Below are 24,108 nucleotides of genomic sequence, written 5' to 3' on the forward strand. Positions count from 1 at the left end.
TCAAAGAGGTTTGCCTTTTGGGGAGGCCGCTGTTTTGTACTAACTAACTAACTAAAAGAGACTTGTTTTCTTCTGATTGGGTTCAAGGACAAAATTATGTCATGGGAAAAGAGTATAATAACCCAATTAATGTACTGTTAACGTGTGTCTTCTCCGTGCTTGGAGGGAATTACAAGACACTTATCTTGTAACCTGTTGCAATATGTGTGTATATTTATTTAACCTGGTGTATGCTTTCTGTCTTTGCTTAGTGCCTGGGCTAAATCCTGCCAGAACTAAACAGCTACAAAACTACCCGATTAAAACAGTTGCAAATTCGCATTGAATAGAAATTGTTTACGTAATTTTGACAAGAGTTATTTAGAGTGTGTCCCACTACAGGAAGTGGCTGAAAACAGGGGTCTTTTAAAGACTGTGAGAAATGTCGGGACACCGGGAACCTGATGGAAAACCGAGACGTCTGGGCACCCTATGTAGAGAGATAGGCAGGGGATCCCGTCATTGTGTGGGCTAGAAAAAGAGACTCTGATTGGTCATATATCAGACTGACCAATCAGCAACTACATTTTCAGACCAGAGCTGAAATCTTATCCAATGAGAAGATACATGGGCAGAATTACCACAAGCCGCTTGCAGCTGACTCTCGGAATCTATCACAAACACAACCTGGTAAATAACTTTAAAAATGTACATTATTATTTTGAATCGCGTTTGTAAAGCATACGAGTTTAACTTCTATATTTGCAGGGCCTGACACCTCCAAAGCGCATATTTCATGCATAGCTGGACAAATAACACATGAAAGTGAGTTTGGGGCCAGATGACAGACCTATGTCATGCACGATTCGTTTCCAGCGTCTTTACAGCAAGCACACGCATTGTATAACGTGAAATCCGCTTCTCGCTCCGGAAGCGGTAAGTAAATCGGTGAGTTTTTAAACGTGGGTGATGTAGATTCTCGCTTGAACTCGCCAGTTGCTTTTCCAATGCAGTTTAGTCGATGACCTGTTGTAACCTCTTGTAATTTTGTTGTTAATCGAGCAATCAGGTACGCAAAGAAAAATTCAGGGAACATAAGTACAGCTTTCAGAAATGCTTGCAACTGGATTATTTCAAAGTCAAACTAATGAACACACCCGGAGAATATGTGCAATGATTTAGGTTGTACTGTCATTTGATCCACACAGCGACCGTGTCTGTTTTCAACGCTACTAGTGTGTGTAATAGCATTTGTGTTGCTGTATGTGGTTGCATCATATTTCAGGCAATGTCATAATACGGTGACTTTTCTTCACAACGCAGGTACAGCTGAAGGTTTGAAGATGGAATCGGCCCACTCTGAAGATACTGGGCAAAAGAACTGCCGGGGGGAAGATCATCTCAATGGACTTCAATCTATTCACATTAAAGAGGAGGAGCCTGAGCTGGAGTCTGACGTTGCAGACAGCGTGACAGGACTGGGGTCTGTCTGCATTAAAGAGGAGGAGCCTGAGCTGGAGTCTGACGTTGCAGACAGCGTGACAGGACTGGGGTCTGTCTGCATTAAAGAGGAGGAGCCTGAGCTGGAGTCTGACGTTGCAGACAGCGTGACAGGACTGGGGTCTGTCTGCATTAAAGAGGAGGAGCCTGAGCTGGAGTCTGACGTTGCAGACAGCGTGACAGGACTGGGGTCTGTCTGCATTAAAGAGGAGGAGCCTGAGCTGGAGTCTGACGTTGCAGACAGCGTGACAGGACTGGGGTCTGTCTGCATTAAAGAGGAGGAGCCTGAGCTGGAGTCTGACGTTGCAGACAGCGTGACAGGACTGGGGTCTGTCTGCGTTAAAGAGGAGGAGCCGGAGCTGGAGTCTGACGTTGCAGACAGCGTGACAGGACTGGGGTCTGTCTGCATTAAAGAGGAGGAGCCTAAGCTGGAGTCTGACGTTGCAGGGAACGTCTCTGATCTGGGACTGGTCTGCATTATAGAAGAGTATCCCGAATGGGAGGCAGTCCACATCACAGGACAAACTTACTCCACTGCCAGCATGTTATGTAAGTAAAGTAGAATTGTAGTTCTATGAAGAAAAAGTCAAGAATCACATTTTTTACTTCTGATCGTAGGTCCACAGTTTTGTTCCAAAATCCACTCCTTGGGTCATTTCACCTCAGCAGTGCCTTCTGGGTCAAAGCATGTTACTGGCTGAAAGCATGCCACTCAGGATGGGAAACAGCTGGTTGGGTAATGGAACAGGAAAGAAGCCATTGAATGGGTGGTGACAGTTTCACACTTCAGGGGAAATCACAAGTGAAGTGCAACACTACCTGAAATCATGGTTATTTAATCTAGTACCAGATATCACGTTTTAAAGTTTAAATACTTGTTTACGATAACGTGTTTCTTTCAAAACTGCACATTTTGAGACCTAAATAGTGAATGCACAACTGGTAAGTTTTATGGAATTATTTGGTACTAGAAATCAGCATACATTTCTTATCTGTAATGTACTTGAAATATATGCAGTAAAAAGAGGCCGCCTACAAATAAATGTGTCACCTTTACTTTTTCTCTTTCCAAAGCCAAACTTCATTCAGAAGAAGAAACAGAGTCCTACCCTTGCCCTCACTGTGAAATCTCCTTTACTGGAAAGAAGTACCTGGATAAGCATGTCAAAAACACACACCGCGAAGCATACCTGCATATGCTGAGGACTCGTTCCACCAAAAACAGTGAAAACCAAGCATTAAACCAGCTGAGTACCAAAACTGCAGACTCTGTGTGTGTCACTGATTCAGAAAGCATGGGCAAGCCTCTGGCCTCACACCTCTGCACCGAATGTGGAAAGAACTTCAGCCGTCTGAGCAGCCTTAAAACACACCAGCGAACTCACACAGGGGAGACCCCGTTCCACTGTATTGAATGCAGCAAGAGCTTCAGCCGCTTAGGAATCCTTACGAAGCACCAGCGAATTCACACGGGCGAGAAACCGTATCGCTGCGCTGACTGCAGAAAGAGTTTCAGGACCTTGGAAAACCTGAAGCAGCACCAGCGAATTCACACGGGCGAAAGCCCGTATCGCTGTACTGAGTGTGAGAAGAGCTTCACGCAGTCACAACACCTTAAAAGACACCAGCTCATTCACAAGGGGGAGTACCCGTATTTCTGCACTGACTGTGGGAAGAGGTTTAGCCAGCTGGAGCACCTGAAAACACACCAGCGGGTTCACACTGGCGAGGCTCCCTATCTCTGCAGGCAGTGTGAGAAGTGCTTCAAGTTCTCCGGGGACCTGAAAAGACACCAACGAAGCCACACTGGAGAGAAGTTCCACTGTGCTGACTGCGGGAAGAGTTTCACTCGGTTGGCAAACCTCAAAACACACCAGCAGCTTCATGCTGGGAGAACTGGTGCCACCGAACAGATCCAATAAAGAAATGCGTTGGCTCCCAAACCAAATAAAAATGATCTCTTCAAACTCTAGCTTTCAAGACCTCAAATATATCTTCAGGTGTAAATTACAAAAGCAGGTGCCTTCAACAATAACGCCTATTTCATTAGATTTCCACTTACGCCTGAAGGCTTTTGAGGTCTTGAAAGCTAACATTGACTCTAATAAACAGTATAAACTCTTCAAATCTGTTGTCGTCATTACCTTGTTTAACACGGCAATGCACTCTTGAATAGCATCACAGGGCGTTTCACAGTTCAAATCTAAAAGATCACTAATGAGCTTGTGGGTGTATCCATTCAAGCTGTGAAAACAGACATGTCTTCAGTCTTTATAGTATAAAACAGCTGACTCAGAACTGATTTTCTCTATTAAATAGTTAGTGGCCAGGACACCTTGAATATGTGTAACAAATATTCTCAATAAATAACTTTTTGGTACCGGTTCATAGTTGCAATGTTGTCACTTATATAGGATTATTTTTTTTTTTAATAATAATACAAAAAAATGCTTCACAAAGCTGACCTTTCTGACAAAACTTCCCAAAATAAAAACATCCGGTTGGTTTTACCCGAACTAACCCTACCCACAACGAAGATGGCGTACTCCTATCTGGAGTCACTTTTATGTGCCCTCAAGAAAGATGGCGGACTCTGAATCCGGGTTCTCACTGCCTTCACTGGAGATTGTGGGTAGGTTAGTGCTCATGCGCAGAAAGGCCATTTTCAAAACAAACAAAAGGAAGGTTTTTAGGGTAAGTGACGGAAACTAAATATTTAAATTGTTGTCCTTTGTGTTACATTTGGGGTTTTGTTAGCTGTCAGGGGCGATAAACGTTTGTTGCAAAGATACGCTTTTATCGGTTACCAACCGAAATACTCGAAATATAGAGTTAGCATTGCACATCTTAGTGTCAGTGAATTGTGTTGATAAAGACAACTTAATAATACTGTCGTCCTTATCCAGAAGTTGCGTTGGCATATTGTAACACTAAAGATTTCTAATTCATTATTTCCAATGTCCTGGTGCACTAAGTGTTTTTTTTTTTTTTAAAGCTAATAGCTGTTTACTTTAAAGTCAGATTTACTGTAATACAGTAAGCGAATCACAAAAAATACATTCAATCGTGCAGTGCCTTATTAATAATATGTAGGCAGCAATTATTCCGAATATTTGTGTTTGTACCCTTCTCTGGTTTTGTTTATTAATTCTACCCAGTGCACTGCAGTTAGGAATGACAACTGGTCTCATAATTCCGGTACACTATAGACCGGTCAGGTTTTTAATGAGCCTCTAAACCACAAATGAATCGGGTTTAAATCTATTAGTAAAGCCAGTATGAATCAGCGCCTTCATCAAATGTGTTTAACTGCGGTGGCGATTCTGTCGGGAGAGCATCATAGTTCATACTTGAAATGTTGTATGGTAAACATTATCAATCAAAAGAGTCTCGGTTAAGTTTCTGTGTGTTTAATATTTCTTCCTGCTTCACCTAGTCCCGCGCCAATCAGACAAATATACAGCAAATCAGCGAGCTGTAGAGGTCTGATTGATGGAAACGATCTTATATGCAGGAGAAAGGAGGCTGTGTGGTCCAGTGGTTAAAGACAAGGGCTTGCAACCAGGAGGTCCCCGGTTCAAATCCCGGCTCAGCCACTGACTCATTGTGTGACCCTGAGCAAGTCACTTAACCTCCTTGTGCTCCGTCTTTCGGGTGAGACGTAGTTGTAAGTGACTCTGCAGCTGATGCATAGCTCACACACCCTAGTCTCTGTAAGTCGCCTTGGATAAAGGCGTCTGCTGAATAAACTAATAATAATAATAATAATAATAATAATAATAATAAATAGGAAGTCATTCACGCCCCCGGGCAGGTGTGTGCTTGTAGTAACTAGTTAGCAACTTTTTAGTGACACTTATTATTATTATTATTATTTATTTCTTAGCAGATGCCCTTATCCAGGGCGACTTACAATTGTTACAAGATATCACATTATTTTGTACATTCAATTACATTATTTTTTACACATTATTTTTTTACATACAATTATCCATTTATACAGCTGGGTTTTTACTGGAGCAATCTGGGTAAAGTACCTTGCTCAAGGGTACAGCAGCAGTGTCCTCCACCGGGGATTGAACCCATGACCCTCCGGTCAAGAGTCCAGAGCCCTAACTACTACTCCACACTGCTACCCCCCTGCTACTTAACACAGTCCACACTCGCTTTGCATGTTCAATAAAATAAATTAATTTGTGGTTAGAGAGGGGAGTTGAAAAACCTGACAGGTCTTACCCCAGCAAAAAATAAATAATAATAATAATAATAACAAAAAAAACTGTTTTTTTTTTAAAACGGACACTGTATTTCACTTAAAAAAAAAAAACACCTTTCAGCTTTGAGCTTCTCATGGACCAAAATGTTCTGTATAACCCATGGATACCATACACACACCCCCCATTTGTATGCAGTATCCATCATCTGCATTGGCTGTAGCTTTAAATAGTGGTGTTTCTTTTAACAGGTCCTGGTCGCTGTCTTCAGAGCTTGGCTGAGATCTCACCAGAGAGGCAGCACCACACCATTTAACACTGTCTGTTGAAATGAAGGGGTGAGCATACCTTAAAGCAGAGGTTCCCAATCCCAGTCCTGGGGACCCACCGTGTCTACTGGTTTTCATTCCAACTGAGTTCTCAATTACTTAATTGAACTATGAGCTTAATTAGACCTTTTTAAAAAAAAAAAATTGTTTTCAGCTTTTAAACAGTTTGCGATTTCAAGTTTAAGATGTATTTGTAAATGTAATAGTTTTCTTTAAAATAAATCTTTCTTCAGGCAACAGAAAAGCCCGGATTCAGACGGGAACATCCCGGTTATTGAGGAAGGTAAGGAATGTTTCTTTGTTACATGAGACCATTCTCATTTTATAGGAGTCTCCACAAATTGATGGAGGCCATATATATATATATATATATATATATATATATATATATATATATATATATATATATATAAATTGAATGTATGAGACTTTTTAATTTTATTTTATCGAAAGACCAATTGCTGATTTGCTTTGTGTTTTCACGCAGGGGCTGTGGCCACAGCGGAAGACCCATCAGCCATTGCCACTATCCAATCAGCAGCCACCTTCTCCTCAGAGCAGCCAATCAAATACCTTTTCAAGACCGAGGGTTCCGGGGGGCAGGTAGGGGAGCTGTACCCTCCCGCAGGGCAGGTAGGAGGGCAGAGCAATGTAGAGGTCAGAGTCGCTATGCTGCTGTTTGGGACTGCTATACGCAGCAGTGCACAATGCAGAGCTAAGTCTTTATTACCCTGGTCATGGGATATAGTGGAGGCACACCTCAGTATGTCTCATTTACATTTAGAGATGCAGAGCTGGTCAGACAGTTAAATATTCATATGGATTCTTTAGTGCTGCAAAATGCTCTGAAATATTCAGCTGTGGCTTATCCCTGTGGGGTATAGCTTTATCAAACCAACCCCCAGGGCATGATTTCCTTATTCATGAGTCCTGACGCTTGAGTACAGACATACTGTGAACCAGTCATTTTCACATCTGCAAGAAATATACAAATTACATATTTTGTACAAGACGGGAGTTCTGAGACTTTAGTAGTCTTTTTTTAAGTCATATTTTCACACAATGCATATTGTAAAATTCAGGATATTCTTAATGATGTTGCGTGTTGATTTGGCTTTTGAATTTCATTTATATCATATTGACCAAGAGATTTTGCGGTAGGTGCTAAACTGCGTGGTGTAGAAGTGTCACAAATGTGGTAAGAAAGCCAAACTCAAAAGTTTGCCACTGCAATAAAAAGTCAAGGTTTACAACACCAGGTTGTAATTAATGGATGTGTTTTAGCAATATAGCCCTTAATCAGTTCGTCCAATGCCCTCTAAGACTGTTTTACCGTGATTGATAATCTTGATAAACCTTGAGCCAGTTTTCTTAAAATGCCCTAACTGATGTATACTGGATTCAAGTCATTCTGTCTTTCTTATCCAGGTCACCTATCGCGTTATTCAAGTCTCGGACGGACAGATAGAGGGACAGACAGACGGAACCACAGCCGTCAGTGTTGTGGCCGGATTCCCGACAGCACAGCCAGTTACCCAGGTAACAAACCCCGCCCCCTACCTGCTACTTTGTATGAATGATGTTTGATTCACTGTGACGCCCGCACGTAACACACTGATAAGTCCTCTCTCTCATTTCCTCGTTCAGGCTGTGTTTTCCCAGTCAGAGGGTCTTGAAGGAGACGGCAATGAGACTCATTACACCTACTACCCGGCGACAATCACAGACGGCACACCTGGCACCATGGTAACCAGCGTACAGGCTACTGATTCGCTGCTCGGCCAGAACACTCCCACAGGTGAGCTGCTTTGTCTTGTAGGGAGATCTTCTGCTTTCAAGTAAGTGATAAAAAAATAAACGCTTGTAGTTTCTTGTGCCACTAAAAAACATTTATAATTAAACTGAAACGCCTTAAAAAAATCCTAAAGTAAAGAGAACTTGATGTTAAGTTAAATGTGTAAATGGATAGTACAGCGATGCAGTAACACCTATATTTTATACACCCGTATCCAAACTGTGAGGAAATGCAAGTTAACACGTTGTGTGTAGGGTGTCTCTTATTAAGATCTTGCAAGTTTGAGCGAGAGGATCTCATAATAAAGTGTTAACCTCTTTGTACGTGGGTAAAAAACAAAGGTTTAAATCAGGAATTTTGACCAACCTATTACATCAATTGGTTAATTTCTCATATGTGGCGAGTTAGATTCTTTGATTTAATTCCATTTCTGATGCTGTGGACTGTGTGAGAGAGGGTGAAATGAAGCTGTGTGATCTTGTCCTTTTTATTTCTGTCTCTCAGGGCAGCTGTATGTGATGATGTCACCACAGGAAGTCCTGACAGGAGGAAACCAGCGCTCCATCGCTCCCAGAACTCAGCCTTTCAACACGTAATACACCTTGCTGAAGTTTCATTTTGAAATGATCATTTAAACGCCACACAATACTGGGCTAAACCTGGGAGGCGACAGTTCTGCTCCTAGAGTGAGATTGATTCGTCAGTATCTAAAGCCTTTGGTCTTGCTTGGAGAATCTGTTAGGCAGATGTGACTTTCTTTAATGTTATGTTTCATGTAATTTGCTGTATCTCACGAACAAATATGTATTAACATTAATAATGGTTAATATCTGTAGCTACTCAGATTCGAAATACACTTCAGTTAGTTTTCTTAACAATCTTTACAACTCCTAGAATTTGACGTCTGCATGCTAAGTTATATTCTGATCTTTGACATCTGTGTTTTGATGTTCTTTTTATGGTATGTGGAGCAAGAATTGACCATCTCTGATCGAGATACAATTAGAAGACCTTTTTATTTTATTGTGTTCTTTCAGCAAGTCGGAAGCACCTAGGACTACCAGAGACGACAAGAGGAGAGCCCAGCATAACGAAGGTGACAGGGATTCTGGGATTACACCAGAACGAGAGATGGAGACAGTAGGGGCTGTCAATGAGTGCATTGAAGATACAGTTCTATTTCAGTATAGTTCTATTTGCTGTGTTCAACCGGGGGAAAAGAATCCAGAATAAAATCTAAAAAAACTATAGCAACGAAGACTAGTACATGTTGAAACATTTCTTGTTGAAACATTTGTACAGAGACCAGCATCTAATGCATGGCCTGAAAATGACGAGTCAGTGTACAGTTGTGTTTTCTTTTGCTTCCCTAGTTGAGCGCAGACGTAGAGACAAGATTAATAACTGGATTGTTCAACTCTCAAAAACCATCCCGGATTGCACCATCGATGCAACCAAGACTGGACAGGTAAAGAAAGTTGGGTTTGATGTTGGCAACCTTAATAACCAAAACCTGTGTAATTTAAAAGAGCTTGTTTTTGAAATGATCAGAATTGAAGCAAGGTGCCCTCCCTCTAATTGTGCATGGTCAAGACTTTTCTGATGAACTATGTGTCTGATTTAAAAAAAGACTTTGTCGAAACATGTCATTGAATTTCTTTGTGTTTCTAAATTGAGCACAATCGAGTGTGTATAGTTGTAGACGATGTATGTGTTGCCGTACATGTGGGTGCAGAAATGAACCGCTCTTTTTATGATGAATGGTTTCAGAGTAAAGGCGGTATCTTGTCGAAAGCCTGTGATTACATTCAGGAAATGCGTCAGAGCAACCTCAGGCTGGGGGAAGAGCTGAACTCACTGGACAGGCTGCGATTGGATAACCAGTTACTACGGCAGCAGGTACTGACAGCACCCTTCTGTACGTCACAATCAAAGACATTTCTGTTTGCGCTGTTTCAGTTTCTGTCTCTTTTCATTCAGGTGGAAGAGTGGAAAACGAAGAACCAGATCTTGAGAAACCAGCTCAGGCAGCATGGCATTGTGGGAGCTGCAACCCCTGACCCCCAGTGAGGCAGAAAAGAAGGCATTCCCACTGGAATGCAAGAAGCTTGCGTGGCTTAACGCTGTTTCCTCAGTTGTACAGTTTCATTAACACACCATAAATCCCCAATAAGCTTAAGACGTTCTAACTGTAACAGCATCTTGGCTTTTGAAATTCTACTACATCCCAGTACCAACAAAAACAATGAATTGGATTTACCCCCTTTTACCTGGTGGTGGCGCTGCTGCCCCAGAAAAACTTGGAATTCAATCAGCAACCATCTTCACACAACCCACCTGCATTATACAGATAAATGATTTATTTCAGCTGGCAACCAACCCTCTTGTATTTCAATGATTGTGTAGAAAACTGCATATATTTCAGGGAGGGGGTATTGTTATTTTATATATATATATATATATATATATATATATATATATAATGTGTTTTTGGGGGTGGGGGTGAGGATTAAAGCTTAAATGAAGGAAAACGAGTTATTATTAATAAGAATGAAGGTATGAATTGTTTATCACAATCCAGCTGTTAAAGATGCATGATTTTCTGTTTGATACCAGTTTACTCTGTAATCATGAAAGGTCTAACAGGGTGACTTTCATCCAATACCGTTAAGGATCTTGAATGTTCCCGTTAGGATTACATTTTTCAGTGCTTTTAAAATAAGACTCGTCTTTTTTTGTTGGATGGGTGGGAGGAGGAGGTCTGCATGAAATCCCTTTATTTCCATGAGGCATTTTGTCTTGTACTCACACCTGGTGTTTAATAAAACTCACCTTTTTTTGTACAAGTCTGTCTTCTTAAAAACAACAAACTAAAATGAAAGAGTGTATTGTGTTGGCTTTTCATCTCTTGAGAGGTCTTTTTTAGTGTTGAGTTTGGTGGGCTTCAGTAGTAGACTGCTAAACGCAAGAACACAATTAAAAATAAGATGCTAAATATTAAACAGACCTGGAGACGCACTCAGTAATATATGTATACGAGACCCTTACTCACACATCTACTGTCTCACAGCCACGGAAATGTGCCCCTTCTATACCATTATACTACATGATCACTATATTCAATACAGGGCCCCGCTCATGCAGAGACTGATACAATGTGCAGTGCTTATGTGATGTCGATTAAGAGCCACTGGAGGGCAGAGTTAACTCAAACACAGGCTTCCAGAGATGGTGGGCATGAGCAGATAGTACCTTAGCTCCCCGTTTAACAATAACTCTTATCTCCTCGTGTGATGATAGATATTGGTATTTACAAAAACATGTTTCAAGTGTATAACCTAAAAGCATACAGATCAGTTAATCAAGAACAGAAATGATGGTATGACGACACACAAAATCAAACAATATATTTTTTAAATAATAAACAGGCATGCGAAGATCCACGGCATTGGAACCAGTAAGAGAGTGATCATTAACAGTAACGCAGCTTACATTTATTAGGGACCTTGAGTTATTTGTGTTTCACTGATCCAAAAGTCACTGGACAAGTCTGAACAGTATCTGCAACTTCTAAAGTAGTTTGAAAAGTATCTGGATTTGAAAGATGTATAAATCTGTAATTCTAAAAAGGTGCACATACCATTTGGCCCATTAACACCTGAATCACATTCTTATATAAGAAAAAAAAGAACTGGTAAAATAATTATTGTTTCAGCCCTGCTTTACAGGCATGTGCTTTTAACTGATACGAGTACGCAAAACTCTTCCCACACACGGCACAGTGATAAGGGGTGGCTCCTGTATGGATTCTCATGTGGATTGTAAGTTTGGCCGACTCCTTAAAACTCTTGTGGCATTCAGTACAGGGATACGGTCTCTCTCCCGTATGAATCCGCAGGTGGATTTTCAGCTTCCCCAGCTCTTTAAAACCTTTATCACACTCTGTGCAGCGGTAGGGTTTCTCCCCTGTGTGAATTCTGCGGTGCGTTTTAAGATCCCCGGACTGATTAAAACTCTTCCCGCATTCAGTACAGCGATAGGGTTTCTCTCCTGTGTGAATTCGCTGGTGTTTTTTAAGGTTCCCCATCTGCGTGAAGCTTTTATTGCAAACGTTACAAGGGTACGGGGTCAGGCCTGAGTGTATGCGTCGGTGGGTTCTCAAGTTACCCACATCTTTGAAAGACTTCCCACATTCAGGGCAGGGAAAGGGGGCTTCTCCTGTGTGGATGCGCAGGTGGATCTTCAGCTTGCCCGAATCCGTAAACCTCTTGTCGCATTCAGCGCAGTGATACGGTCTCTCTCCTGTGTGGATTCGGAGGTGCTGTTTGAGGGATCCGGACTCTTTAAAGCCCTTTCCACACTCGTTGCAGTAAAGCAGGGCCCTTTCCTTGTGTATGCTCTGGTGCTTTTTCAGCTTGACGAGGGTCTCAAAGCTTTTCCCGCAGTCCGAGCACAGAAAGAGAGTCCCTGCTTCCAGGTGGACCTTCAAGTGCCTCCTGAATTCTCCAGATTGGTTAAAGCTCCGGCCGCAGTCTGAACAAATGTAAATTGTCGCGTCCGTGTGAATCTTTTGATGTCGCCTAAGGCTGCTACTGGCTGTAAAACGCTTCTCACATTCAGTGCAGGGGTGCGCGCTCTGGAGAATGACTGTCGGTTCAGTTAAGACCTCATCTTTGTCTTGGACAGATTCAAGTTTGACGTCATTGCCTTCCCTCGGGACTGATTCCACTTCACAGATGTCTTGGGCAGGTTCGATTTCTGATAACTCCTCTTCAAAAGTAACAGCTTCCATCTCCCAAATGTCTAATTTGCTTTAATTAGGTGTTTTTCATCTTTCCTGTAAAAAAAATAAATCATAAAGCCATGTCAGTTAGATCCAGTCAAAGCAAATGCAAATGAGCTTACTATACCAGTCAATGTGCGCAGTTTGAAAACCAGTTCTAAAGCTCCTGCCGTTAGAAACTGGGGAAAATAATGAGGTTCGTAGATAAACTACAACCCTCAGTAAGCATTCTGACAGTAAAGCCGAATATAATATGGACCGAAAGCGGAATTGTTTTCCAATGCATTTTGGGAACTGTAGTCTTATGGAAAGTCAATCGCAATTCAACTTGGTATTAAGCTTTTTTAAAAAAAAAACTACTATACCGAGCTACAATTCTGTATTTTGGATTAAAATTCCTTAATATGCATCAGTGTTTTTTTTTTTTTCAGTTTCAGCATTTCAGTTCAGTTTTGATGCAGTTGATTTTGTTTCTATTTAGTTTTTGTTTTTAATTATTTAGTTTTAGTTTCAGTTAACTAAATTCAGAAAGATATATGTCAGTTTTAGAAAAAAATATCAGTTTCAGTACCTTTCATTGTAAGATTTTTTTTTTTTTTTTGGTTCACGCTGAATTGCTGCATACAAAAATAAACGTATTAAATCACTTAAAATCCCAGCTCTGTTTTTTGACAGTGCAAACACATTCATCCACGTGCTTTGGGCAACAGTGTCACACAGCAAGGAAGTCTATTTCTGTAGCATTTTTTTTTTAAACTATAAAAATATGAACACAACTCAGAATATTCGTTTTTCATGTCTATTTTTCGTTTCAGTTTCATTTTAATTTAAAACATTTCCCAGTTTCTATTATTATTTCGTTAAGGAAAATGATTTTTTTCGTTCTTAACCATTTTCGTTTTAGTTTTCGTTAATTGAAAAAACACTGATGTGCATTCTATTTGATATTTTGAAAAAAAACGCCATAGTGTCTTACCCTTTGGCATGCAGCTTAGCTGTTGTCTTTTCTGTTATTCTACGTTTAACAAACTGTACAGCTTCTGAAGATGCCAGGAAATAAGTAAATGTGCGCTAATTCCGATTCTGATCATGATAACGTCTTGTTTTAAAACCGCTGTTTTGATGTGTATTGCTGCTTCCCTGTACAAAATGTACTTCACTACAATTCCCAGCACGCACAGCGTGAAAAAAAAAAAACATCATCACGCGTCGATTCATTTTTTCCGACGAAATGTTTCTGTTGCTTTCTGGGAAATGGAGTCTTCGTTTTAAAAGGCGCAGTAAACATATTGTTTAGTTGGTAAGAATCCGCCATTGGAAAACTTATTTTTCAAATGTTATTCGACACAACGTGTCACATACATTTGTATAGGAGTGGGAGATAAAGATACAGGCCAACATATGAAAAGAAAACACAGCTGACAAATATGTTTATTAGTTTTGCTACCGAAACCAGAAAAAAACAATACCACATTGACTAGGTTTTTGTTTTTAAATTATTATTATTATTATTATTATTATTATTATTATTATTATTATTATTATTATTATTATTATTTCTGTATTTACCTGTCCCACAGTTTCAGTAAAGCAGGGTGTCTTTATAAGCGGCGTTTAAAGGGTCATTCTCTGTCCTTCAAAAACGTCATTTTGTTCTTTAGGACAAATAGTGACTTATTTATTTATATATATATATATATATATATATATATATATATATATATATATATATATATATATATATATATATATATATGGCAGCAGAACTTAATAACAGCACACACTGTTAACATATTGGCCATTTTATCAGGTTATGCGAGTTGGAATTTATTTAGTCCCATTGAACAAACATCTAGTTTCGTCACTTTAGTTTTTGCAAACATTTTGCAACAACCGCCACCCCCACACACAGAAACCAAACTGAGGGCAACCAATTACAAAAGGAGAAGAGAATGCAGATGCATCCGCTCCGAAATGACTAATTAGAAGAATTCCAGCCAACCAGAAGAGTTTTTACCTGTTGGACAGGTAAGGCATACAGCAACACGGAAGGGCGTAGATAGGTTTGTGGTCGTTTCGGTTGTGAGTAGATTTTTAACGCTAAAGGAGTGTAGTTCAAACTACTTGATAATTATATATATATATTTTTTGCTATAGAAGTCAAACAATCATATTACTGCTAACAAATAGGTAGACTTGTTTAATTAGTTTTTTTTTTTTTTGGTAAATTGCGTTTTCGTTTAAGCGCGCATTGGAGTTACAGTCCGACAGCAATGGCGAGAGGCTCGAGTTTGAAAGCACTGGCTTCTGCGTTCCTAGGTCTTTTACTAGCAGGTGAGTAGTCAGTTAATACTTTTATTTGTAAAACGGTACATTGAAATGCTTTACCTGCACTCGGCATTCCTGGTTTTGTAACGTACCTGATGTTTCACGGCTGTCTAAAATAAAGTCTTAAGTACAGTATTTGTGGTTTAAAGTTAATTATTGTTAGAATAATGTGGTGGTGTTTTTTTTTTTTTTTTTTTGCATTTTAAAATTATATTGAAATGGACACATTTCCGAATGATGGTCTAGTATTTATTTGTTAATAATATTAATAACATTGACGCAATAAGTAAACTTTAAATATTAATAAACATGGTAGTCTAACACACGTTGGCGGCAGGAACATGTAGTTAGTCCTGTATCAATGCATGCTGTTCATAGAGATATATAATAAAGGATACAGTACCTGGAATTGGAGACTGTCATTAACTAATAAGCCATGGTTCGAACGAGTGATCCCCTACATTACTTGAATCCCAAGTTTGGCCAGGTTTATCGTTCTAATACAGGTCAACCTGCCTTTTAGAAAGTGCAGCACTTGTCCTTGTCCTTTATGCAGTGTGAATTATAAAACAAATAACACATGTTGTTACATTCATTACAAGAACAAAAATAACCGGTTGACATTTTCAGGAAACTCTGCAAGGTTAGGTTGGTGGGGGTATAAAGTTTGTGTCACAAATCCTGTAGCACGATTTTTCACTGAGAATGCCAGCAGGTCATTGATGTCACGGTACTATCTGGGCTCAGATAAAACTGTAAATAATAAAAACCTGCATGCAGGCTGTACAAAATACCGACTGTTAATGGAATAGGACAGCCTGCCTCTATTCCTACCAAACACAACCCCTATATAGAATCCAAATGAAGTTTTATTTACTAAACAAGCCGTCTTCACAGTTCATTTAATGCAAGGTCTGGTCTAATTGACGTTTGAATCCATTCACTAGTAAATGTATTTGACCTGTATTTTTATTCATGAAACCACATTGCATGCTGTAGTCCATGTTTTTTGTAATGATTAAATTGCCACAAATAAACTGGGTCATATTTCATTAAAAAAAAAAAAAAAATGCAGTCATATTCAGCAGTGACTCAATTCAAACTGCAAAAAAAAACCCCAGAATGTCTTGCACTAAGTGAAAAAATGTCAACTGTGCATTGCATCTACAGTCAGATCAGCTTGCGATTTCCTTTTTGTGGTCTGTTTTATCTTTTTGTAGATCATTTAAAAAATAAAACAGCTTGTTTAGCAAGGGCAGGCTTCAGGTCAGTTCCAGTTCCTTTTTAGAATCAATTTCCAATTCCTTTGTTTAATCAGTTCCCAATTGGAAATGGAATTGGAATAGACCCCAGCCCTGGTCCAGGCAGCTGATTTTTATAACACTGAGGTTTTAAGAGGATTCCTACAGCAAAACGCCAGCATTTCTTCTGTTAAGAGAAAAGTAGACAGTTGAATCTATATTAAGAGTAACTTGTGGTTCCTTTTGAGGTCAGTTTGATGTACATCTGGTTATATATGATCACTTTCAGCTCTCAAAACAGGTGATAACACAGCCTGTGGTAATATCCACTTCTCTATAGTGCCATTGACAATGCCTCCAGCCTCAACCCTTTCACTTAGGGGGTGAGGGTCCAGGTCAGTCTCCATGCCTTAGCCTGCCCTTGACTGGAAGAAGCACCCTTTCCCTTCGTCTTCATTTTCAATGAAACTAATGTCATGAATAAAACAACCGTGCTTCCATTGAAACTGCAGGTTTCAGGCATATCAGCTGTATAAGAGATCCATGTGAATGTGAGTTTGAATGTGTTGGAATTGCTAATCAGGGACTACTTGGCCTACGCTATAGAATTAGATTATAGGGACCTAACATTGCTCATCCCTCTTTTTTTTTAAATGTATTTTTACAATAGCAGAACCCTGCTGTTAGTCATTTAATTACTTAATTACTGTTTTAAACTAACCTCCTGCGTTCCAGATCAATGCAGACCCGCCTTGGCAATTCATTGCATTTAAACGCCCACATAATGCAGAGTGTCTTGCTCATTCGATTTAAATAAGTGTAGGTGCGGCCTATGGGAGAACACCTGTTTGCCATGCAGACACAGCACGATATGTTTGACTAGTGTTTGAATGAAATCTAACACTTGTACTGTATGCTAATGAGCTCCCAACAGGTGCAGGCATCGTGACAAAGACTACAGGTGTGCTTCTTGTTGATCTACAAATACCCAGTGAAGTCTAGTCAACCACAGACATGTGTCGCTGTAGAAATTATTGTGTATATACAGTGTGTGTGTTTTATATACCTATACAGTTAGATAGATCACACACTATGTAAAGAGCCACAGTGAAGTTGTTACTGCCTTTACATAGATGCCTTGCAACATTTGATTTTATAGACTTTTATTGTTTGCTAACATAGTGACCTTTGTTCATTGAAACTGAGGGCTTCTTTATGCTAATGTCATGACTAAGCCAATTCTGCTTCCATTGAAACTGCAGGTTTCATGCATATCAACTGTACCTCTTCCAATAGGCGTCAAACAAGAGAGCTGCTTGTTCTCTGATGAGCACCTCGTCTGGTTGAGTGATTGACCTCTTACTTAACAGATGTGTGCAATTGCTGTCTGATTAATACAGCAGCAAGTACACCCATGCACAGCCTGGTAAACTGGGATTGAGAGGAAGTAAATACCAGGACACACACGTGTGTGCAATACATTTACTGGAGTCTAGTGGGGGGTGGAGGAAGAGAAGTGGGCCTGGTTTCACCGAAACGTCTCTCTGTCAGAACTCAAAGTTTTAAACAACAAAAAAGAATTGTTAGAGCTAGTTTGGGTGTAACTTTTAAAAGAAATTCTTCATGGTTGATGCAACACACTTCAATTAACCTTCCAGCTATTTGTTTGTGATCTAAAGTTTTAAAACGAAAGCTCAGCATATAATGTGCAATGTTTTATACTTGTAACCCCATGCACAGTCAAATCAAATGACTTTCTGGAACATGAAACTAATCATAGAGAGAATATAAAGACCTTCTGTGTGTGTGTGTGTGTGTGTGTGTGTGTGTGTGTGTGTGTGTGTGTGTGTGTGTGTGTGTGCATTGATTCTTCTAGGTTTGATGCATCAACTGCAAGCAGGTACAGGGGGATTGGCCTATTTGTAATGAATACAGTGATCTATAGTTTAAGACTTGCATTGCAGTTTTGGTAATTGTGAGCTTATTTTGCAAATCAAAGCTTAAATATACAAAGCATATACTTTTTGTACAGGTAAACTACAATTAAGGCTGATAGGAAGAAAAAAAAACTGCTAGGCAATGGGAGAATTAAATATTAAAAGTAAACTACTGATATAGATGTGGAATTGGAAACGCATGCTGTGGACAGCAATCAGCAATGATCGGTTCAGAGACCTGCTGAAGAGCAGCAGCAGCAGCAGCAGCTCAGACTAGTGCTGGTCATTGTGTGCTCTGTCTGTGACGCACAGCCTTGACTGGGTTTTTAGATCTCTTCGTCAACGCTCTTTCACTATTGCCGAAACTCGCCGTCTACCTCTGTTGAAAACAGGGAAGTTCCTCCCGGTTTCTTCAACACCGTATCATGTTTCAGTGCTTTGCTGCTAACTGATAAAGCCAGGCTACTGTGATGTCATGCTTTTAAATACAACAGCGCTGTTTCTAGAAGCTCCCCAGCAACATGTCATGTTTGATTTGCATTTGCCCTTTGAAACCAGTGACACTCTGCTCGGCCGGCCAGGTATTTTGTGACAGGATTTTTCTTCTCGCAAGCTGCCCCAGCTATTTATGGGAAGCTAGTTTCTTTCTGTAAGGCTCACACAAGTCGAATAATAAGACAGGAGAACACTTGCTGTTAGGGTTTTGTAGCATAGTGTCTCTGCTGCCCCCTGGTCTTCCATGTGGGGATGACTTTGACAAACAGCATTGATTGTCAGTCATTGCTCTGCTTGAGATGGAATGACTCATGAGTGCAGTATGTGTGTTTGTGTTCTCTCCACAGCCACTGCTTCATCCTTTTCAATAACCAGCAAGTCGGACAAAGTTTCGGTCCCGGAAAACGCAGGTAAGTTGGTGTCAAAATGATCTTATGGGGGGTTATTGGAGGTTTGAGCAAGCAAATATAGAAACTCAACAGGGCATCACACTCTTAACAGCTGGGCGAAGTTCCCAATTAAATAACGAGTGGTTAAGCCTGCAATTAAAGCTTCCAGCACCAGTGCAGTATACAGATAACCAACACCTTACTTATCGATGGTGTTGCTGTCATCTTATGATTGAGTGTTTGAAATGACTGATGTAGTAGTATTTGAATGTTTAAATTGCCCAGTTTATTTATTTATTTTTTTTAGCTGCTGATCTGTCCTGTGAGTATAGTGCGGATTTTGGTGACCCAAGAGTTGAATGGAAATTGGAGACCAGCAAAGGAATTGAATTTGTTTTCTACAACAACCAGCCAACAGGTACAGTACAGTTTTAATCTCACAAAAACCATTGAAACAATCCTCCCTCCTCTTTTAGAGTCACCACATATTCTGCTACATAGTGTTTTCAGTGCTATGGATAAAATCTTATAGCTGTACGTAACCCACACTCAGCCCATTCCAAAAATGGAAAAGATGCAATTCTGGGTTGATTGTTACTTGCAACTAATTGACGGCAATCAGGAATGTGTTTGTGGTGGTGTTTGTTGAATGTGTTTGTGGAGGTGTTTGTCGAATGTGTTTGTGGTGGTGTTTGTTGAATGTGTTTGTGGAGGTGTTTGTTGAATGTGTTTGTGGAGGTGTTTTTAATGAATGAAGTTCTTTGATCCTTGCAGCGGCATACGTGGGCCGCATTGAAAGATACCCTGGTGGACTTCGCTTCAGTAAGGTTACACGGAAAGATAATGGCGTCTACACGTGTGAAGTGACTTCTAATGGTGGCTATGCAGAAAAGATGATCCAACTCATCGTACAAGGTGAGGAACGTACTGGACCGGACTGGGGGTCTGTTTCCGGATGCAGTTTCAGATTACAAACCGTTTTACAGCTTTAGTCATAACACAGTTTTATCTAATTACGGTTTCTCGTAGCACTAGTTTTGAGTATCAATCTGGGGATCTAAGGAGGGGCCTGTCTTTATGAATGTGAGATACACTCTGGTTTTTACATCTCGAGAACTGTTTAAAACTGAACTATTCTGCGTGGAACAGGATGTTATCGTAGCCAAAGCGAAAAATTAAGGCAAATGGACAAGCTTTTGAAACGTTTGTCTACTGGACTTACAAATTGTTTTACCTCGATTCTGATTGAGTTTTTCTGCATGTTGTTACTGGTAATCTCAATGTATATATTTTTCGCAGTGCCTCCCTCCCCTCCTGCGTGCAGAGTGCCCACCTCTGCGACCACGGGATCGCAGGTCACTCTGACCTGTTCAGATAAGGATGCGTCCCCCAAGCCCACTTACCAATGGTTTAAAAACAAGGTTCCTGTCCCAAACTCGCCAAAACAACTCGCAGCCTTCCAGAACTCCTCCTACACGTTCGACCCCTCAACAGGGACTCTGGTAAGCTGGAAGCTATTCTCCATACGCTGGGTTGCTCCTGCTTAATGTGCAATTGAATAAATACAATGAATATGCAATGTGATTCAATATCCTCTTACTCGCTGTAGCTGTACACTTTATTAAATAGGAGTGTGTTTCAGGCAAAGGGATTTTGAGTTTGACACAGCTATTCTTAGTCCATTAAAGAAGTTAAAGTGCGATGAAGATAATTGATCTGATAATGTCCAAACAGTACTTATAAAATGTCATCCTGCTGTGGAGAGCACACACTCTTTTTTTTTTTTTCATGTTGATACTAGTGCCTACTGCAGTTGTGTAGATATCACGTCTTTATATGGCTAGACCAACGTTATGCTAACTTGGTTGGTTTTACAGCAGCCAGTACTGCACACATGCGCACATGCTTCACTTGATATGACTCTATCAATGGATTCTCTTGCTTTCTGTTAGACATTTCAACCTGTGGCGAAAATCGATTCCGGGGAATATTACTGCCAAGCACAAAACGGAATTGGGCAGCCTAGCAGTTGTGGAGCTGTACGAATGGAAGTCGGTAAGAAAATGAAAATGAAACGCACCGCCAGCAGCACTGCAGATTGTCACTTGTGTCTTTAGCGAGATCGAGATGAACTGCCCTAGAGAAACTGGAAAGCCGGTGGTGCTGTCGGAGCTTCTTGACAGTGTCATGGCAGGTGATGTGCAGGTCTTGTAAATGTTCTGTGTTTTCAGGGGATGTGAACGTCGGGGGGATCGTTGCTGCAGTCATCATAGTGGCGCTGACGATTGCTGTAATTGGATTGGCGCTCTGGTACGCGAATCGTAAAGGGTATCTGCCCAGTAAGTATTGGCTTATTAACCTTTTACTTTTATTGGCATGTAACTAATACCAAGTTTACAATTACATTTACAATATCAAAACAGGACTGCATTTATTTAGCTTAAAACCAAGAGGGATTGGGATGGGGAGGCTTGATAAGTCTGAATCTTTTTAAAGGAGTTGACAAACTTAAGATCGCAGATGGCTAGTTTGTAAATTGTCTAATAAGATTGGGAAGCTGCAAATGTTTTTTTTTATAAAAATGTCAGAACTCGTTTTCAGGAGCGGTGGTTTGCAGTCACACTTTGACACCTAGTTTTGCATGTTTACTATGCATAGCCTGTCAGTCTATCTGAATCTCATTTGTGATGTTTAACACTTCTTCTCTTGTTTCTCCTCGTGCCCCTCAACAGAACGAAAGGAAAAGTAAGTGTCTTTATTCTCTCTTTACTTTTGACCTCCCAAAGTAACCCTGTTCCTGGTACAATGTGCTGTTTCTTGTGTGCGTGTTTTTTTTCTCCTGTAGTTGGTCAAACAAGATGATTTATTTTCTTTATTTCTCCAACTGTTGTTGCTAATATGTTTTTGAGCCTTAAGTTTTTAGTTTGTGTGAATAATTGCTTTCTTTTTTATATACATGATTATTAAAGTCTCTCTCTCTCTCTCTCTCTCTCTCTCTCTCTCGTCTCTCAGAAAACCTAAAGTGGTGTACAGTGTGCCTCCAGTTAGAGACACTGACCCAGGAGATGATGTGAGTATTTATCTATATTTAAAAATGGTAGTGGTACATTTCCTGTTGAGAGAAAAAAAAAAAAACCTTTCCATTACTACTCCCAAAAGCTCTTTCATGAAAGAGCACAGAATTTAAATAAAATAGTTCAGCCTCCCCTAATGTTCACGTAATCGCCTCCTCAATAATAAATTCAGCTTTGCTTTTACATTAGTGTTCTGTCTATTGTGGTAGTAAGGGCATCCCTTTTTCTATTTGCTAGCTCTACATTACCTATCCCCTACCTTGTTCATGAACAGCGTGCTTCTGGTCCAACTACATTCACAAAGCCCAGTTCACTGATATAAAGCCCAAGGTTCTAATGTGCCACAAAACCTGGTGACCTCAGAACGCATAGGTAATATGTCATAAGAGGACCCCTGATGTCATCAAGGATTTGTCACAAATACATTATGTAACCTATCCCATTAATGTCATCAATTAATATATTACTGGAGAAAAACACTATCAAAGTGTGTTTATACCATTGTCTATCTCTAACCCTCTCTCTATATAATATATACACACACATGAACCCATGCCTCACATAACGTTGTGCTGAACATTTAGAGAGAGTGTGAATGAACTGTTTTAAATACAAAGGGAGTGATGATGGGAAGTTGAAGAGCAGAATGTGGTAATGGTTGTCCATCTCTCCATTCTTTTTTTTTATTCAGGTCGATTTCAGACAGAAGTCTTCCTTTTTGGTGTGACCTCTTCTCGTGGATAGACTCCGGTCATCACAAACTCTTCTCTAACTTATTTTATATTTTCTGTAAAGAACAAATGCAACTTCCCGTGTTTTGCTGACAGCCCCATGTGTTGGATTTTGTTTGGTTAAATTCAAAAGTCTTTTTTTTTGTGGATTGCAGTGTTATTGTGTGCGATGAGGAGTCCTGGTTTTATAAAATGTAGTGTCGCATCCCACGGTACTCCTAAAATGAGTTTAGAATTTTTTTATCAATTTTTAGAATCTATTCAAACCACACTGCAACCCTGCAAAGGACTCGACACCCAATTACGTTTAGGAAGAACTGAGTCATTGTTTTATTTTGTATTCTAATTTTAAATTCAACGGGTAAAAGAAAAAAAATGTCCATGCTTTAAGATGGAGCCACATGTCCCGTTAGTTAACTATGAAGACAAATCTCTAAGCTGAAACCTAAATGAATGAAGCTCGTAATGAAGCCGTAACTTTCACATGGTAGAAAGTGGCAGGTGGGGGCACCAGAAACAGACAGCAGGGCTCTAGTAGCTTCTAAAACACCCCCCATGGTGCAAAACAGAAAAATCTAAAGAATGGACCACATTTCAATATGGTCAACCACACCTTCCTGAAATAACGTTGTTTTAAACACTGCAGTGGCGCTCTGCGTGTGTAGGTAGTAGACAAGACATTTTAAATGTGTGAATGTTTGGGCAATGTAGGTGGTAATAAAGTTTTTTTGTTTTTTTTATAAATATATACATGTATGCGGGTATACTAATAGATTTCTCTGTCTTTGTTGGTTGAAAGTTTTTTCCCTAATGATCATTTTGGAACTGTGGATTTTAATAGTTTTGGTCGGTTTTTAATGTGTACAGGATCGTTTTAATGTGTTGTGTGTTTGTGTTTCTATTTTTTTTCAGTAATGTTGTTAATTGAAACTACACAAGGTAAAACTTCAGGTGTTGTAAAAAAAAATTAACTTAATAAAATGACGCTGTTTCTAATAATATCACGTGTCCTGCTTTCATTTAAAGACCAACTGAACATTTCACACCACAAGCTTTCTAGTATAAAGTCCCTACTAAATCCAGACCTTTTTAATCTTCAATGTAGATGTATCACAATGCAGGCCTCACCAGAGAAGTGAAAACAGTTTTCTATCTGTTAACTATATACATATTCCTTGAGTGTTTCAGATTCTTACACCCACTCCACACTGCCCAGATGATAGTGTGGGATCAACACAAGGTAAAACCATTGTTTGATTGCCATGTTTGGTCACAGTTATTCTTTCAAGCTGCGATGCTCATGCATTATTTAG

The 24,108-nt window shown here is 39.9% G+C and overlaps 3 protein-coding genes across 9 annotated transcripts; 2 read left to right on the forward strand and 1 right to left on the reverse strand.

Moving 5' to 3' along the window:
• Window positions 1-562: 562 nt before the first annotated feature.
• LOC117966628 (upstream stimulatory factor 1-like) lies at window positions 563-10,663 on the forward strand. Of its 5 annotated transcripts, none has more exons than XM_034913047.2 (11): window positions 4,058-4,173; window positions 5,945-6,031; window positions 6,256-6,305; window positions 6,510-6,655; window positions 7,451-7,561; window positions 7,670-7,820; window positions 8,322-8,409; window positions 8,855-8,913; window positions 9,191-9,285; window positions 9,588-9,716; window positions 9,798-10,663. In XM_034913047.2, the coding sequence occupies exons 2-11, from the start codon at window positions 6,024-6,026 to the stop codon at window positions 9,885-9,887; spliced, it is 927 nt and encodes a 308-aa protein (XP_034768938.1). In that variant the 5' UTR covers window positions 4,058-4,173; window positions 5,945-6,023; the 3' UTR covers window positions 9,888-10,663. The 5 variants fall into 5 exon arrangements, 2 of the variants coding, with proteins under 2 accessions (XP_034768938.1, XP_034768939.1); XM_034913048.2 differs by having other exon boundaries at window positions 6,510-6,625; XR_009311155.1 differs by lacking the exons at window positions 6,256-6,305; window positions 6,510-6,655; window positions 7,451-7,561; ... (4 more) ...; window positions 9,588-9,716; window positions 9,798-10,663 and adding exons at window positions 563-669; window positions 748-915; window positions 1,303-2,028 and having other exon boundaries at window positions 2,554-4,173; window positions 5,945-6,032.
• Window positions 10,256-15,450, reverse strand: LOC117397258 (zinc finger protein 239-like). 2 transcript variants are annotated; one of them, XM_059009895.1, is made up of 2 exons: window positions 15,332-15,450; window positions 10,256-12,654 (listed from the first exon to the last, which is right to left on the reverse strand). In XM_059009895.1, exon 2 carries the CDS (start codon window positions 12,607-12,609, stop codon window positions 11,521-11,523), a length of 1,089 nt encoding a protein of 362 aa, XP_058865878.1. In that variant the 5' UTR covers window positions 12,610-12,654; window positions 15,332-15,450; the 3' UTR covers window positions 10,256-11,520. The 2 variants fall into 2 exon arrangements, with proteins under 2 accessions (XP_058865878.1, XP_033851879.3); XM_033995988.3 differs by lacking the exon at window positions 15,332-15,450 and adding an exon at window positions 13,577-13,745.
• LOC117962394 (junctional adhesion molecule A-like) lies at window positions 14,536-23,794 on the forward strand. Of its 2 annotated transcripts, XM_059009897.1 has the most exons (11): window positions 14,536-14,628; window positions 14,846-14,934; window positions 18,949-19,011; window positions 19,298-19,408; window positions 19,765-19,905; window positions 20,290-20,492; window positions 20,943-21,045; window positions 21,222-21,329; window positions 21,723-21,735; window positions 22,003-22,060; window positions 22,756-23,794. In XM_059009897.1, exons 2-11 carry the CDS (start codon window positions 14,874-14,876, stop codon window positions 22,789-22,791), a joined length of 897 nt encoding a protein of 298 aa, XP_058865880.1. In that variant the 5' UTR covers window positions 14,536-14,628; window positions 14,846-14,873; the 3' UTR covers window positions 22,792-23,794. The 2 variants fall into 2 exon arrangements, with proteins under 2 accessions (XP_058865880.1, XP_058865879.1); XM_059009896.1 differs by lacking the exon at window positions 14,536-14,628 and having other exon boundaries at window positions 14,635-14,934.
• The last annotated feature ends 314 nt before the right edge of the window (window positions 23,795-24,108 follow it).

This window comes from Acipenser ruthenus, chromosome 39 (assembly GCF_902713425.1).
Source record: "Acipenser ruthenus chromosome 39, fAciRut3.2 maternal haplotype, whole genome shotgun sequence".
NCBI lineage: Eukaryota > Metazoa > Chordata > Actinopteri > Acipenseriformes > Acipenseridae > Acipenser > Acipenser ruthenus.